Source organism: Olea europaea, chromosome 8, assembly GCF_002742605.1.
Source record: "Olea europaea var. sylvestris chromosome 8, O_europaea_v1, whole genome shotgun sequence".
NCBI classification, from domain to species: Eukaryota; Viridiplantae; Streptophyta; class Magnoliopsida; order Lamiales; family Oleaceae; genus Olea; species Olea europaea.
Window position 1 is genome coordinate 17,219,031 of NC_036244.1, and position 17,162 is coordinate 17,236,192.

The 17,162-nt window shown below is 36.3% G+C and overlaps 4 protein-coding genes across 4 annotated transcripts; 1 reads left to right on the forward strand and 3 right to left on the reverse strand.

The window, feature by feature from the left end:
• Window positions 1-743: 743 nt before the first annotated feature.
• LOC111398375 (LIM domain-containing protein A-like) lies at window positions 744-4,265 on the forward strand. The gene is made up of 5 exons (XM_023025287.1): window positions 744-808; window positions 908-923; window positions 1,717-1,795; window positions 2,067-2,159; window positions 3,037-4,265. The coding sequence occupies exons 1-5, from the start codon at window positions 744-746 to the stop codon at window positions 4,059-4,061; spliced, it is 1,278 nt and encodes a 425-aa protein (XP_022881055.1). The 3' UTR covers window positions 4,062-4,265.
• Window positions 4,266-5,009: 744 nt separating this feature from the next.
• LOC111399019 (fruit protein pKIWI502) lies at window positions 5,010-10,286 on the reverse strand. Its single transcript, XM_023026216.1, has 5 exons — window positions 9,565-10,286; window positions 8,188-8,287; window positions 7,967-8,062; window positions 7,756-7,836; window positions 5,010-5,392 (listed from the first exon to the last, which is right to left on the reverse strand). Exons 1-5 carry the CDS (start codon window positions 10,131-10,133, stop codon window positions 5,330-5,332), a joined length of 909 nt encoding a protein of 302 aa, XP_022881984.1. The 5' UTR covers window positions 10,134-10,286; the 3' UTR covers window positions 5,010-5,329.
• A 525-nt stretch (window positions 10,287-10,811) lies between these two features.
• On the reverse strand, window positions 10,812-15,128 carry LOC111399018 (ATP synthase subunit beta, mitochondrial-like). The gene is made up of 9 exons (XM_023026215.1): window positions 14,572-15,128; window positions 13,491-13,566; window positions 13,313-13,401; window positions 13,084-13,201; window positions 12,894-12,997; window positions 12,648-12,806; window positions 12,332-12,556; window positions 11,933-12,244; window positions 10,812-11,310 (listed from the first exon to the last, which is right to left on the reverse strand). Exons 1-9 carry the CDS (start codon window positions 15,034-15,036, stop codon window positions 11,197-11,199), a joined length of 1,662 nt encoding a protein of 553 aa, XP_022881983.1. The 5' UTR covers window positions 15,037-15,128; the 3' UTR covers window positions 10,812-11,196.
• A 40-nt stretch (window positions 15,129-15,168) lies between these two features.
• LOC111398376 (ATP synthase subunit beta, mitochondrial-like) lies at window positions 15,169-15,749 on the reverse strand. Its single transcript, XM_023025289.1, has one exon. The coding sequence runs from the start codon at window positions 15,652-15,654 to the stop codon at window positions 15,169-15,171; it is 486 nt and encodes a 161-aa protein (XP_022881057.1). The 5' UTR covers window positions 15,655-15,749.
• Between the last annotated feature and the right edge of the window lie 1,413 nt (window positions 15,750-17,162).

Below are 17,162 nucleotides of genomic sequence, written 5' to 3' on the forward strand. Positions count from 1 at the left end.
TGAATTATTCTCTATTTCTACTCCTTTTTAATCTTTGTTTTGCATAATCTTTATACCGAAACTCTATCCCAATTTTCATTTATATAAATTGTGTTTTGATCACGCTCTTATGGGTTAAAACTAATCAAACAAATATATCAAAAATCAACTCTTACATAGCCCTTTTTATAAGTCGTCTCCAACATAATCTACTAAAATAAAATTATAAAGATATTTCATTCATCACAAACATCGATTTTGTGTTACAAACAGTTTCTTATTCATACTATTGTAGTCTATTTAAATTTCATCTCGTAGGTTAAACTAAATTACATAATACTGAACAAACTCAAAAAAAAAAAAAATTTCAATAAAAAAAAAAGGTATCTCAATACTAATTATATTGGAGTAACGCTATTCTACACCACTAGTATTACAATTCCAACCTAGATGTCACCATTGTGTAATTACAATATTGTTAACGTGCTTTAACATGAAGGTCAAATATTTAATTATATTTTTGCTTTTTTATTTGTTTTGCTTATTTAAAAAATATATTAGACAAATAAGTCTTTATACTCTATTTTGGGGAAAAATAGAGAGAAACCACAATCAAAACAATTTATGTTAATTTGACAATAAGAATTGGGTGGAAAAATGTTTGAGACAGAAATATGATAACGTGCATGGTTGTGATCTTTTCATACAAGGAAAATGCTGTGTGTACACCTTGTGGTGTACACACAAGTTTACACCCCCCTCACATGGAGGGGGCTCACGAATATTTTATTACATGTGGACCCCCTCCAAGTGAGAGGGGTGTAAGCCTGTGTGTACACACAGCACAACCCTTCATACAATTAAAATATAGTCTAGCTATTAAAATTTATGGTGTAAATAATGATATTTTTACATAATGGTTTTACAGATTAACTTATAGAATGGTGATGTGTATATTAACTGACTTTTTTTTTCCTTCTTTATTTTTTTTCTCTATCTCTTTCATGACATAATTCTGTACATCAATCTGTAAATCATGATGTATAAATGGCGTTACTCAATATTTTTAATCTTATATTATTATATTTAATCAAGCATACCAAATATATCTTGGCTCTTTTCGTAAAAAAAAGTTGCACCACAAAATAGATTCAAAGGATTTCTTAAATGCAACATGTTGTCAAATTAGACTCAACAAGAGCAGCGGCCTCTAGCCAGAATAAATTTGTGTCTTTTGCTAATTGACCCACTAGCCAGTTCGTAGGCAAGTCGGTCAACCCGCAGATCAACTCATAAAATCAACGAATTTAGTGGATTTAGCTTGATCGTGTCTAATTTGCTAACAAGCTCGGATCACAGCTATTCAAACTCACCTGACAATCAATTTTCTTAGTAATTGAGTCCATGAATATGAATTGTGTTTAAAAATTGTAAAAAGTCACTTATTCGTGTGGTACACGTGGCATGTTATTCAAATTAAGTAGAATAATAAAAATAAATTAAAGAGGAAAAAAATGAAAATAAGAAAGAGAAAAGAGAAAAACTCAACCAAACACGTTATCTTGATGTCCTGTGGAAAACACGCTTTGCAAAATGGATTCAAACGAAACTCACAAGAAACCCGTATTAAACACGTTTCTTCGTAATTCCTCCTTTGACAAATGTTCAAAGTCATCACCTCAATTCGTCGAAGCTTCTGGTGAAAAGGGCAGCCTGTAATTGGTAATGCACATATAGACAGAGAAAGGGAGATCCTCTCTATTTTCTGTAGAACTGAAAGCTGCCTGTCTTGGATCTATTTCTCTTTCTTCTCCAGGTATGTGTTTTTATTGCTTTTGTTTGAATTTTTTCCAGGGTTCAAGATACGTTTTTGTTAGTTTTTGAATTATGGGCTGTAATTTTTTGAGATCTTGTAGAGGTTAATTTCTAGGGTTTCTGTTTTTATCCGATGTTTTGGTTTTCTCTTCTTTTATTTCACATTGGCTTTAAGAGGTCTAGTCAACCATTTGATTGTTGATTTTTTCGTCAATTGTATGTTTGTGTTTTCTGATATAGGGTTTACATTTACTGATTTGCATTTGCTACAATTTGGGTTTGCTATTTGCAGATTTTGTTGAAATATTGGTGTGAAAAACGCAAATTGATCTTTGGTTGCAGCTGTGGGTTTCTCTCATCAGAAGGTAAGAAACCCGTTTCAAGTTTGCATTGTTTTGTTTTGGAAGTTTAATGTTCATGTGTTAATTTTTTATGTACTATTTGTTTATGGCAAAATGTTTTATAACTACACAAATTTCAGAGACAGCTACTTAATCAGGTTGATTGAGGTTATCCTAGAAATTTATCTTGAAATTCTGTGATAACCCCTTGCCCCATTTTTCCTAAGTAAATGACCTGGGACTATTTGAAGTAGGGCTATGTATACGAATCCTGGTTTAAGTGATTAAAAATCATATGAAATCCCTTATAGTAATTAGCAATAAATAAAATATAACTGGAGATGCATGATGTTTTAATAGAAGTCTTTATTTGGGTTATTAAAGAACTTTCACACATTCATATCTTTGTTTTAGGCTGAAAAAGTGCTCATTAGCTATCGTGTACGTTGAATGACTTGATAAGCTAATTTGTGAAAGAGTGTAAATTTTCTGCTGACAAGGCAGTCAATGAAATGACACAAACAATAATTATTGAATTATGCATGCATAGCATAATTTCTTGTTATCTCGTGTATTTAGCTTTTCCTGACTGAAGTGATGAAAAAAAAATGAAATAACTGTGTTTTGTATGCTGCCTTTCTCAAATTTCCTGATTTAATTTAGAAGCTGTGTTCTCATAATCACTGTTATTCGCTTGTTCATGATGCTACTTTAATAATTTTATCGCTACTAAGTTTCTGTTTCCATTCAACATGAAACTATGTTAGGAATTTTCTTTCTTTTCTTTGAAATCATTTTTTTTTCTTTCCTTATGTTGATGTTGTTGTTGTTATTATTATTATTTACCCGATTGTAGTTATAGTGGCGGAAGAACTAACATTGTTTCCTTCTCTTTTTTGAGATGAACTTCTGGTCATCATCATACCAAATGCAGGAAGAGTTGTGTTTTACATCAAAATGGACGCCAAAAAATTTATGCAGTTGGTTGAAGAGAAAAAGAAGAGAGTTTTGGCAAAGAGAGAAGCCCCCTTGAAATGGGAGCAGAAACTTGAAGCTGCTGCCAAGGCAAAAGCTGATGCTGAAGCCAAAGTGAGGAAGGCAAAGGCTGCTAAGCACAAGAGAATATCTGTATCTGGGTCAGATAGCAATAGTGACTCTGACAGTGGTGATGAGGAGAGAAAGAGGACTAAAAAATCCCACAAGAAGCGAAGAAAGCACAACAATTCCAACTTAGGCAACCATGAAAAGAGGAAGGATAAGAGATCCAAGCGCAAGCCTGGGAGACGATCACGCGGTTCAGATTATAGCAGTGATGAATATGATAGCGATTCAGAAGAGGAGATGAAGAAGCATGACCACAAGAAACACAGGCATGATCATATGAGTTCCGGTTCTAGTGCCTCAGATTCTTCAAGCGACGAGAATGATTATGCTGTCAAAAAAATTAACCGGGCAAAGCATCACAAACATCATAGGTGGATTAAGTCTGGACATCCAGAATCTTCAAGTGGTGGTGGTGGTGGTGGTGATGATGATGATGCAACCAGAAAAAGAAGCCATGCAAAGCATCGTAAACATTATAGACTGGTACACTCAAGTTCAGATTTTTCCAGCGACGAGGGGGCTAAGAGACAGAATAGTCATGCGAAGCACAACAAATCTGAACGCCGATCAGACTATCACGACTCTTCAGATTCTTATGAATGTATACGGGGCAGGAGGAGAAAGAGTAGCAGATCTCTGGGGAAATCATCTGATGACAATGCTGAACCAGGTAAAGAAAAGCACAGGAGGAGTCATCTTCATCATCATCGACATGGTCATCCTCCCCATCATCACAAGATTGGACACTGCCATACTACTAAGCTGCAAGAGGATAATGATCCGGTTAGGCAGCCTGCAGAAGCCAATGGCAAATGCATATGACATGCTTCTGAGGCGGCAAATATGAATGGTCATATCAATCAAAATGATCAGATTCTTTAAACATAATTACTGCTCGGCTAGACTTTGTTTTTATTGTTTCCATTGTTTTCTGGATACCAAAAACCAATTCAGAACTATAATTGAATTGTGTTAACGTGAGATCTCTGACTTTGAGCTTTAATTTATTCGTGCATATTGTTGCCACACTGCTGATGCTGTTAAGCACTGAAAAGAATACATTTGATGCACTCGTACGAAAATTTCCGCATTCTTTCTCAGAATCATTTTCACTTAACAATAAACCCAACAAGTCAGGTGTTTTGGTTGATAAAAACTTGCGTTTTCAACATGTGCGTCTGTGATGTTTTTAGAACGGAAGGATCTCTTTTTCTCTGGGTATAAGGAAATTGTTCTCCAAACTGAAAGTCTCACGCTAAAAATTGTTTTACTTCCACAACGTTAAAGTATATGTTAGATTTATGGCAATGAAACAAGACCATTGGCGAATTTGTTAATCATGTTAACAGGAGCCTCCCGGTGAGGAAGATGAGTTCTTCTAGCCTTCCTATCTCATTGCCACGAGAGGGCCATATCATATGCGCTGCTGCCAATGGTTCTCCTCGAGAATCATCAAGATTTTTCATTTGATCTCAACTTGCCAATCCAAATAGCGATGTAACTTGGGAGATAACTCCTCCACAACCATGCAGACAACTACATAAACCACCCCACTGATTACCCATTAAGACCATTAACAATAAAATCCAGTAGGCCTGTCATAAGTAATGGACATATAGTAGATATACCAAGTTATCGCTGCAAACCCCAAGCAGAACCATTTTTCAAGAAAGGAATTCTAGTCGAAAATAGTTGTTAAAGAACATATATGAAATTATAAATGCAGCATGATCTAGACAAACACGATGTCAATTGAACCAAAAGAAGATAGAAAATGCAATCCATCCTTTGTACTCTCAATTCATAGAATGCAAAATTGCTGTCTTCTCTTTCCATGAAATACATTTATGAGTTTGAGTTGTTCACATTCTCCCATATTAAGTAGGACTATAATTTTCATAAAAATTGGTTAACTTAAAATGCATCCTTTACCTAATCGGATTGAAAGTTGCAACAGTTATGAGGTGTAGCAAAAATTGGTTTTATTTTGTAGCTTTAAACTGAGCTAATTGAGTCTCAGCAGCTCAAAATGAATGAATGCGAGGAGTAATTACAATAATACAACATTGCAACCTCCAAAATTATGGTATTCAGAAGTTCTTTAGAATCTTCTCGCTCGATACACCATCACCCACAAGAATAGAAGTAACCTCCTGTAAGAAACAGACATCAATCAAGCATTGGAATTTTGACCATTTTAGGTACATAAAATATACACAAAAGTATCATTTCATTTTCTTTCTCTAATGCTAGAGAAATAGAACACAGAATCCAGTAATTCACGAGTAAGATATCAAGATACACATTACGTTAACAAGTTACAGAGAGACACCGAATACAGCAATACTTACACATATAACCAGCTAACGTGCTAGCTAAAGCATTGACGCTCACAGCCACTTCCTTTGACTATGGATTCTTCTTTATGGGGATTAAAAGTCAATTGAAACTAGTAACAAACAAATACTGAGAGTCGCTAACTCAAATCAGCTTCAAAAAGCAGCCACCTATCATATTTGTGGCTTGCCCCATTTAACATCCCTAAGTTAAACTGCCACTATGATTATGTCTATGTGCAAGCATGGACGCTTCTGTGAGATAGGCCTACAGTCATTTTAATGATCCTTTGTGCTGGCTACTATATTAACTACATACGGCTAGGCCTGCCTAATCTATACCTTTCCATGAATACATTGAGTTGCCCTTGGTTGTTCTACCCTTGTTAGGTTGTATTCTTATTGTGAACTGTGTCCGAGTTGTACAGACAAGGTAAAATTTAGCCCTTGTTTGAGCCACATTATTTTCATGAGAATATATTTTTGAATAGTGTATTGATGGAAAATATGTAGTTAAAAAAATAAGAAAAAATTTTGGATTTGCTTGTAATATTATTTCATTGAAAAATATGTGATTAAAATGATATCAAATCACTGTTTAGGAATGAATTTTTTCAACAAATGTGGCTCAAACAGGGCTCAGTAAAGGCATGTATTACTTCTCTAAATATAGAGGATAAAATAGTTAACTTCTTATTGAAAAAAGTAGGATGCATAATCTTCAGGTAAAGGTGGGCAAATAAGAAAATTCAGGTTGGTCTCTAAATTTGTCCACAGTACAATCCGGCCGTTAAATTTCTGTTGCGCTTTTAGTTCCTCATACATTGACATTTTTTCAGTTTCACTACTTTAATCTTTCTAATTAGGTGAACACTAGGCGGTATAGTCTTTCCATTCTTGTATCAGCTTACATTTTGTTTATTTTTCACGTCCAGCACCTATCGTCCATGAACCCAGGTGTACCTACTCTGCCAAAGAAACTCCAAATCTAAAATTTCCTGAGAAACAAGTTACAAACTGCTCCAGTGCTTAAAATTCAATTTTAAGTTTCTAGAATCAATCAGCATGCTATGCAAACTGAATTTACTTTGATATATATTTCTGCATCAAAACTTGACATGTAAAATTTCCATTATCACCTCACTTCCCCGAAGTTTCCAAATTACTAGAGTATTTTGCAAGTCTCTCTTCAAGTTGTGGACGGGTATATTTAGCAGTCCTCTCAAACAGAGTTATTGGAAACAAATAATACATAAAGGCAGTATATTTTTTAGCTAACTGGTAGTTTGTTGGGATATTTCTCACTTTTAGACATGGCAACTCAGAAAATATAAGGTAAGCTGTTTTATTAAAATTGAATTATCAAATAGAAGATAAATTCATTCTTAACATTGTATTTATATTCAACAAAATAGAATTCACTGTCTCCCAGTTCTGGTTGATGAGTGTCTTGGTCTATTCGAACAATTTTTGGAGTATTAAATAATATAAATCTACTTTGTTTATTGAAAATGTGACTCAAAAATTAGTATAAATGCTAAAACTACATAATATTTTCACTTCAAAATTAGTATTAATGTTAAAACTACATAATATTTTCAAATGTTACTTCTGAAAACTAAGAATATTAAGAGCAATTTCACTTCAAAAAATGGTCGAGTTCACCAGAAAAGAAAACTTTCAATAATATTATACCCCTGTTTGAGCCCCATTTTTGGGGAAAAAAATATGTTTTATGATATTGAATTTTTTGGAGGATGTGTAGCTAGAATGTGTGCTTGAAAATGAATTTTTTAGAAAATGAAGCCCAAACATAGTGTGACTGAGACAGGAGAAACACTCTATTTTCTTCCAAGACATACAAAAAAGGAAAAAAAAACATGATCGGACGACAACTAGAACATTTAGACATATAGAGAAATACATTAAATCTTGAACCTTCAGTAGTAACAAGCCAGATTTCGAGTCAGGAGCAGAATGGAGATTAAAAAATTATAGTCAACACCAAAGTTCTCACAAAATAGCCTTAAAATGAGATGGGAAAGGTAAATGGAAGATTTCATAACACAGAAAAGCATCCAACTAGTTAGGTCGAACAGCAGAAAAAAATCATGTACCATGCAAGAGATGTATCTAGAAATAACTACAACTCAGAAATTGTTGGAATTGAAACTACAAACCTCAGCCATCTGTTTTTGTCCACAAAGCACTGCCCCAGTAGACCGAGGACTGAAGATTCTTTTGGCTCTAGCAAATGCAGCCTGCAAAAGCAATGGTATGAGCACATTGTGTTTTCCATTCTAGATGGTGCAACAAAATAAAACAGCTGCACCCCAACCAATTGAAATGGCACATGCAGAGAGAGGTAAAAATGAAACCATGTATTACAACCTGAACATAACCTTGCTCCCCTGTCCAGCTATCATCTGGCTTAGATAATACTGGCACAATTTCGACTCCCGATGAAGTCCACTCTTTAAACCTTTCCTGCAAAGTAAATAAAACTCAGATAAGACACAGCTTGAAAGGTAAATTGATAATATATAATTAAATATTTTAGCACAAATGTACAGGAATAAATTCTAAACAGTAAGCAAGAAACTATATAGTACCTGATATGCCATCCTATTAAGATTTCTAGCACCATAATAGAGTCTGACATCAGATCTCTTCTCCGCACCAAAACCTGATTCTAATAATGACCGTATTGGGCTGCAGGTGAAAAGGATGGAAGAAATAAATAAAACATGGATAAAGAAATATGCATGCAAATAGGTACACTAGAATAGCAAAACAAGTTAACTTCCGATCTACAATAGCACAGGATGGAGATTCCCCATAAATGAAGATCAAACTAAAAAAAGTACAGAACAGAAAATGGCAGAAACCTTTCACTTAACCACTCTTGTGAAATTGACGGGAATCAAGAGAGATCAGAAATAACCAATAGTCTGTCAAACTGAATTAGGGTTTGCAGGAAGGTAAATGCACTATACATGTACTCTGCAATCTTTTGTCACTGTTCCTATTCTTAAAATGATTTTTAAGGGATCATTCTATATTCTGAATTCTTTCTACACAAAAGACAATAAGCAAATTTAGCATGGAAATTGATATATTAACATAACAGAATTGTCACAGATAACCATAACATAACAATGAAGCTAAGGACCACGGGTGACATGCTACAATCCTGAAATTCAGTCATATTGAAATTAAATTTAACCAGCATAAAAGATGAGCATCACTCACTACAACTTCTATCAAAAAACTATCTAAATCTCAAGTCAATTTATTAATGAGTTCAACAAATATGGAAGATGAAAACAATACAGGGGAACTAAGGAAACAATATTTGGTATTAATACATCAAAAGAAATGTGAAAAAGGCATGCCACATATATTTTTCAATAACAGGTGCATTGCAAGAAGATATATTAGCAACATACAAACAACAATTAGTACAGACTGTAAACGTATTTACAAGACCAATCAAGGACTGACCACTATGAGATGGATATTTCTTAGTACATCATCACCAAAATTGATTCCGCATACCGAATATAAATATTTTTTAGACTTATACTGAACCTTTTCAATTCATTTTCTTTGCGGGTGGTCGCACTTGTGCCCGGATGTCCCTACGTAGTAAGGAGATAAGAGTGGGAATCCCGAGTCCTCATTCCAGTGCTCTCAAATATACTATAATTAATATAATTTCGTTACAAATGGCGGAAAAAATTTTGAGAACTTCTAAGATACTATAAATGTTATATGTGAGCATCCCAGAAGCTCTAATAAAACAGAACAAGTCGCACGCAAATTAATGGCTAGTTTTGTGTATACACACACAGACACACACAGACACAGAGAGTAATCCGTATTCCCTAATTACACAAACAACTGCATTTTCCCAAATTAAGAAGACGAGAAATAGAATAATCGGACTAACTAGAACCAAAATGCTTAGTTAATTTGATGAAATTTACCTAATTCCAGATCCAGTGGCGAAAATGAGTACTGTCTGATAATTCTCGGCCGGGGATATTTGATCAATATCAAATCCCTTACCCATTGCCTGACTCAATTCTACTACATCACCCTTCCGCAGCCCGCAAAGGATCTCCGCGGTGGACCCCGTGATGGATTTCACGAGGAACTCGAAAACTCCCTTCGACGCGGCGGTAGAAGGCGGGGACGCGATTGCGAGGAAGGAGGGTTTTGTATTGGGGTCCTGGAGGCGGAGCTGGAGGTACTGGCCAGCCTTGGTATAGGAGGAGGCGAGGTCCAGGGAATCAGAAACGTCGATGGCGACGTGGAAAAGAGACTCAGCAGCTGGGGAGACTTCTAACAGCGGAGCAGAAGTCCAGAGAGTGGTGTCTTGGCGGACGGCAGCGGCGGAGATAGCAAGGCCTCGGCGGCGTAGGTGATAGGAGAGGTGACGGAGGGGTTTGAGTTTTGGGAGGATCATCGGTGGGGGAAGGAATGATTTAGTGTGGTTCGGAGCATGGGAGCAAAGGTGGGCGGTTGGAAATGGCGTATGTGTAATAACAGACATTTTGTATGGCTTTTTATTAGTTTGAGTTGGTCGTAGAGCAGACTAGAAAGCGCCGCCGCGAAGGTTGGGGGAAGAGGGGACGAATTGGGTGATGACTGTTAAAATGCGCCGCGAGTCTGTTACATTACATACCGGCTATACTCTTCCTCGTGGCATTTCTTGATAAGTAGTGGGACCATTTTCGAGGTTTTCTTGAAAAATAAAAATTTAAAACCATCCGTTTGCAGAGCTCACCATATTTGTCACATTTTCAAAATCAATTTTATAAAAATCTAATGAAAGTTTGATTTTTAACAAACCATCCAGGGCTTAGCTAAAAAAATTGATGAACTTGTTGAAGTCAACAGTAACGACACATTTCATGAAAGTCAAAACTTTCATCAAATTTATAATTACACATTTCATCAACTTGTATCAATATCTACTAAAAATTAACTTTTTAACTATATCAAATTGAGGCTAAATATTAACCAATCTTTAAGAGATTAGAAAAATCCCTTCCTTGATAACATAGAATTGATTCGACTACTGATTGAATTTTGCATACTCGCCAATCAATTCCAAGCGAGTGAAGTACAAAACAACATTACTTTCAAGAGCAAAAGTATACTTCATCTTCTATAGTGACTTCTTGAAAGGGTCTTTCATTGGAAATTGATTGTTTTAAAATGCACAATATCACTCATCGAGCCACAGGCTTAATGATCAAAATCACTTCACGAAGCGTGTTTATTCTCAACAAAAATTGTGCAGTATGAAAACCATAAGCGAAAGTGGATTACAGAAATCATGTCCAAATCGCAGCATCCAATATGGTATTTGAGGGGGGAAAAAAAATATACAGGTCCGCCGTCTTACCCCACTTATTATTTCACATTCTAAAACACAAGGGGGCATGTCAGGGAGGCTCTCGACTCCACATCCGTATCACAATCCTGCTGTTGATGTAAAACATAAACAGAAATTTTGGGAAGAAAATATAACTCGAGATGTTGGCATGGCCACAGATTAAATTATTAGCAAATATCCGTAACATGATGAACTCATGGAAATTTTGATCTATCTAGGCAGCGGATTCCTTGGCAATCTTCTCTGCCTTGGCAATGACCTCTTCGATTCCTCCAACCATGTAAAATGATTGTTCTGCAAGGTCATCGTATTTTCCATCCAAGACTCCCTGTTTAACACGACCAACGGATGCATCAGCATCACAACTGATGAAAAAACAAGTTGACCAAAACGGACTTTCACAGTGAAGAAAGAAGAGAAGGTTAAATTAACCAATACGGACTTCCTAAGAGAGTAAACCAATGATCACAAAACAATGGAGACACGTTATTAAAGAAAAACAGGAGAAACCTGATACACCTACAGTTCATTTAAGTACATAGAGAATAGTATAAATGATATGAGAATAAGGACAGGAATCACGACGCATGAACTAAAATCCCAATGTATCCCACCATATACATTTTTTGCTTGAAAATATATGTAGTGCATATACTCATCCCTTCATAGTGTGAATACCTTTGAGGCCAGATGATATTACAAATAATACAATTTATTAAGCCCTGGTTTGGACTCCATTTTTTTCAAATTATAATGAAATGAATAGTAATTTTTTGAAGAATGTATGGCTAAAGAGAAAGAAAAAAATTTTAGGTTTACGTGTAGCATTATTTTATTGGAGAATGTGTGGTTGATAAGAAAAGAGAGAAAAATAAATTTTAATTTAATGGGGGCCAAGCAGGGGCTAAATAAGAAAGACCAAATTTAGCAAGTGCAGAAACTTTTGGTACCTGGAAGCTGTTAATGCTCTCCTTCAACTCGACATACTTGCCAGGGGCACCCGTGAAAACTTCTGCAACATGGAAAGGCTGGCTCAAGAACCGTTGAATTTTCCTAGCACGTGCAACAGTTAATTTGTCGTCTTCACTGAGCTCATCCATTCCAAGAATGGCAATAATATCTTGAAGATTCTTGTAGTTCTGAAGAACTTTCTGTACGCCACGGGCTGTGTTGTAATGTTCTTCTCCCAAGATGTGAGGGGAAAGCATACGAGATGTTGAGTCAAGTGGATCAACGGCAGGATAGATACCAAGCTCAGAAATCTAATCCAAAAACAACAATTGAAACAGCCAAAAAATTATGGTGTGAAAATGATATCATTTTATGTAACTTCAAGAAAGTCTGTGTACCTGTCTTGACAACACAGTTGTGGCATCCAAGTGAGCAAAGGTAGTCGCAGGAGCTGGATCTGTCAAGTCATCAGCAGGCACATAGATAGCTTGAACAGATGTAATGGAACCCTTTTTAGTTGTAGTGATACGTTCTTGAAGGCCTCCAAGATCTGTAGCCAATGTAGGTTGATAACCTACAGCAGATGGGATACGCCCAAGCAAAGCAGACACTTCAGAGTTGGCCTGCAATTTTTCAATGAATTAGAATATATTATTAGCAAGCAGTCGAACACAAAAGTATCTGTTCAACAATGATCATAAAATGCATTCCTACCTGGGTAAAACGGAAAATGTTGTCAATAAAAAGAAGCACATCTTGCCCTTCAGCATCTCGGAAGTGTTCAGCCACAGTCAGTCCAGTAAGTCCAACACGAGCACGAGCACCTGGGGGCTCATTCATTTGACCATAGACTAGGGCACATTTGCTATCAGCCTGGTAAAATTAGTTGATGAAGTATAAGGAAGCCACAGAAACCAGATAAAATAAATAGAATGGTGACAAAAATCAACACATACAAACCTGCTTATCACCTAGCTTAATGACACCACTCTCTATCATTTCTCTGTACAAGTCATTACCCTCTCGAGTACGTTCTCCTACACCAGCAAAGACAGAGAAACCACCTGACAAGGGAAACAAACATGTAGAAATCAGGCTTTAAGCATATCAGCACATTAAAAAAAATAATGCACAGAATAAAAAAACTAACCATGAGCTTTTGCAACGTTGTTGATCAGTTCCATAATAAGTACGGTCTTTCCCACTCCAGCACCACCAAAGAGCCCAATCTTCCCTCCTCTTTGGTACGGCGCAAGAAGGTCAACAACCTGGGATAACATGCAACAGTGTTATCTTGATATAATAAAACCAGATGAACTTGAATGCATATGAGAAGCAGGCGAATGCAAATGATAATTGTTGGGGTTTATGAAAATTACCTTGATGCCAGTAACGAGAATTTGTTGTTCGGTTGCTTGCTCCACAAATGCAGGAGCTTCGCGATGAATTGGTAACTGGTGATCGGTTTCTGCAGCGGCATCCATTTATTAGTAAAGCCACAACCTTTCTTTAGTCAACAAAAATATTGCCTATCATTCAAGAGTGTGGTTCACTTACTAATGTCGCCTTTCTCATCAATAGGCTCTCCGATGACATTCATGATACGGCCCAGAGTGGCTCGACCAACAGGCACCTATCATCAAAAGGAAAGGGACATAATTACCAACATTTACAGAATAAACACTCCCATTCAGCATAAGTTATTGTACAAGTATAAAGAGATTAACAACTTAAGAAATCAAATTCATCAATACATGCAAAGATAGGGTATACAACCAGAAGGCCAACCAAAGATGAGGCATACAACATTAGTCTGCTAATTATTTGGACCATAAAAGCAGATAAGGTATTGCAAAGCCAACGGGCACATTTCAATTCATACACTTCAGTCCTACAAAACAAAAGCTCGACAATATACAAACCAACCCAGAAACAGTCTTCAAAAGCACAACCAAGATTACTATCCATTAAACAATAACATTTCAAAAATGCTTGAACCAGTTATGAATTGCTTGTACGTAGAAAATGCTACTCTCATTTGACTATAATGTCGAATTACAAAAAAATAAAAAATAAAAATAAAAAATCCTTCCTACAGTCATGGGCCAATTTATAAGCTAGAAAATGTACGTTGTTTTTACTATCTGTTAACTTAGATGTATTGATATAATGGAAGTCATTAGAATGTGAATGTGTACTGCTCCTTCTACAATCCAATTTATAAGCTAGAATAATCGGGTTGTTACAATGTACATTTTATCTTTATGACCAATTTCAAGCCATGATAACTAATAACCTAATCTTAGATATTGCTTCACACATGTAAAGCCTCAAAAGTCCAAAAATATTCAAAAGAAAAACAAAAAACCAATCTAAAACACATTCAATATAGTCAATTTATCGACCGACCAACTTACTGAGAATTGAACAGAAGCACCTACAGATCTACACGTCAAATGACCCCAAAATAAAATTCATGTCAACATCTAGATCCGATCCTCCTATCTCAAATAAACAATGAAAAACCTGATCCCGATTACTAAAACATTCAATCAAATGTAACTAAATTTCAAAACATAATAAACAAAAAACAAAATCTTAGATAAAATATCTTTAAAAACCTGGAATGAACACTCACGGTGATGGGAGAGCCGGTGTTGAGCACACGTTGGCCTCGAACAAGCCCTTCAGTACCATCCATAGCAATACACCTGACCACATTCTCACCCAAGTGCTGGGCCACTTCCAGAACCAACCTGATCTGATTATCCAAAACCTCCAAGGCCGTCAAGATCGGTGGCAATCCATCGTGGAACCTGACGTCAACGACAGCACCAATGACTTGGCACACTTTCCCGATCGCACCTTTACCAGTGAACTCATCGGTAATCTTCCCACTGGGTCCACCACTAGTAGCTTTAGATGGCGCCGATGGAGCTGATTGGGCAGCGGCAGAGGAGGCGTACTGAGCAACACGGTGGAGGAAGTGACCGGTAGGAGAGGCACGTGGCCTGAGCCTGGGGGCGGAGAATATGGAACTCGAGATACGGTTGCGGTAGGCGGAGGAACGGAGAATTGAGGCTAACAGCCTCCGGGAAGCCATTGCGGAGTGCTGATTTTTAGAGAGAGAGAGAGAGTACGGAAACGGAGAAGAGGCTGCTAGGGCTAGTGTAAATGGTTGTATAACTTTTCAAAGAGAAGACGTACAATGTGATGCGATTTTACTTTTCAGTTTTTACTGTATCGTAATTACGTTTGGCAGTTGCAAATTAAACGACATCGTATACTCAGAGCAAGGAATTCCTTCAGTACCATCCATAGCAATACACCTGACCACATTCTCACCCAAGTGCTGGGCCACTTCCAGAACCAACCTGATCTGATTATCCAAAACCTCCAAGGCCGTCAAGATCGGTGGCAATCCATCGTGGAACCTGACGTCAACGACAGCACCAATGACTTGGCACACTTTCCCGATCGCACCTTTACCAGTGAACTCATCGGTAATCTTCCCACTGGGTCCACCACTAGTAGCTTTAGATGGCGCCGATGGAGCTGATTGGGCAGCGGCAGAGGAGGCGTACTGAGCAACACGGTGGAGGAAGTGACCGGTAGGAGAGGCACGTGGCCTGAGCCTGGGGGCGGAGAATATGGAACTCGAGATACGGTTGCGGTAGGCGGAGGAACGGAGAATTGAGGCTAACAGCCTCCGGGAAGCCATTGCGGAGTGCTGATTTTTAGAGAGAGAGAGAGTACGGAAACGGAGAAGAGACTGCTAGGGCTAGTGTAAATGGTTGTATAACTTTTCAAAGAGAAGACGTACAATGTGATGCGATTTTACTTTTCAGTTTTTACTGTATGGTAATTACGTTTGGCAGTTGCAAATTAAACGACATCGTATACTCAGAGCAAGGAATTTCTGGCACGTGTTGAGTTTGTTGACTTTCTCCTATACTCCCTTCTTTTTCTTTTTCTTTTTTTTTTCCTCGTGAATTACGATATATGAAAGTAAAACCAAAACTATATTGATATCAAAATATCAGGGATGATCTAATGAGCATTGATGATCATCGTATATTAAGCATCGATAATGTGCCTATAAATTCATTAACGAATAAACTTATGGTGAACTTTCAACATTTAAATTAAGGTCCCATTTGTTTTCCATTTGCGTAAAAATGAAAATGAAAAATATAGTTGTTACGTACCCCACACAAAATATAAAAATCCGAATATGGTGATGATTTGATGTGATAAATAACGAACATATTTTTCATTTTAACGAGAAAAAAATAAGAAATAAACAGGGGCTAAGTTTAAAATTTACCTATAATCTATATGACAAGTCATCGATACTTAACATAAAATGAACATCGATGCTCATTAGATCATTCCTGACCAAAATATGAATAAGAATATAATGGAAATTGGGAAGTAGAAACAGGATTTTCCTTCTTCTTTTAAGTTTAATTTGCCTTCACTTGAGAAATATGATGGATCGAGCCAAGTTTGCTGGACTCTCTAAAATAGGGACTCTATTCATCCATTAAAAATGAGCTTGGCCATTCCATTGTTATGCTGATTTATTGGTCGAGTTGAGTTGAGATTGGGATGTTCACGAGCTTTTAGTTTATTTTTCTAAAAAATAATTTTAAAAATTAAGAAGGGAAAAAAAAGGTTTTTTTCACATGTTTATAAATGGGCGCATTTCAATTGGGCATATATCTGTGCCTTTTGTGAGTCAGCCCCACCCGGCTCAAATTATAAAATTATCTGGACAATGTCATTTGTACATTATTGTTGACATTATAAACAAAGTGTAAAAAATGATGTACACACCAAGCATGGTTGGAATTATCCAAATTAGATCGCAATTGTTTTTTATTCAATTTTATTTGCCCTTGTTTGGGATCCAATTTATGTGTGGTTAAAAAAAAAAAAATTTGGATTTACGTGTAATATTATTTTATTGAAGAGTGTATGATTGAAAATGAGTTATAAAAAAAATGTATTTTTTGATTTAATGGAGCCCAAACAAGGGCTAATGGTTCACTCATTGTCTAATCAACTTGATAAAAGGAAATTGAAAATATTAAATTTTGTTATTAACATAAATAGATAGATGTCGTTTTTAAATAAAATCAAATACTTTTAAAATATATTTGGTCCTTGTTTGATATGGATTAAAATCAAACTTTTAGAAAAAGTTGATGAAATGTATGGTTCAAA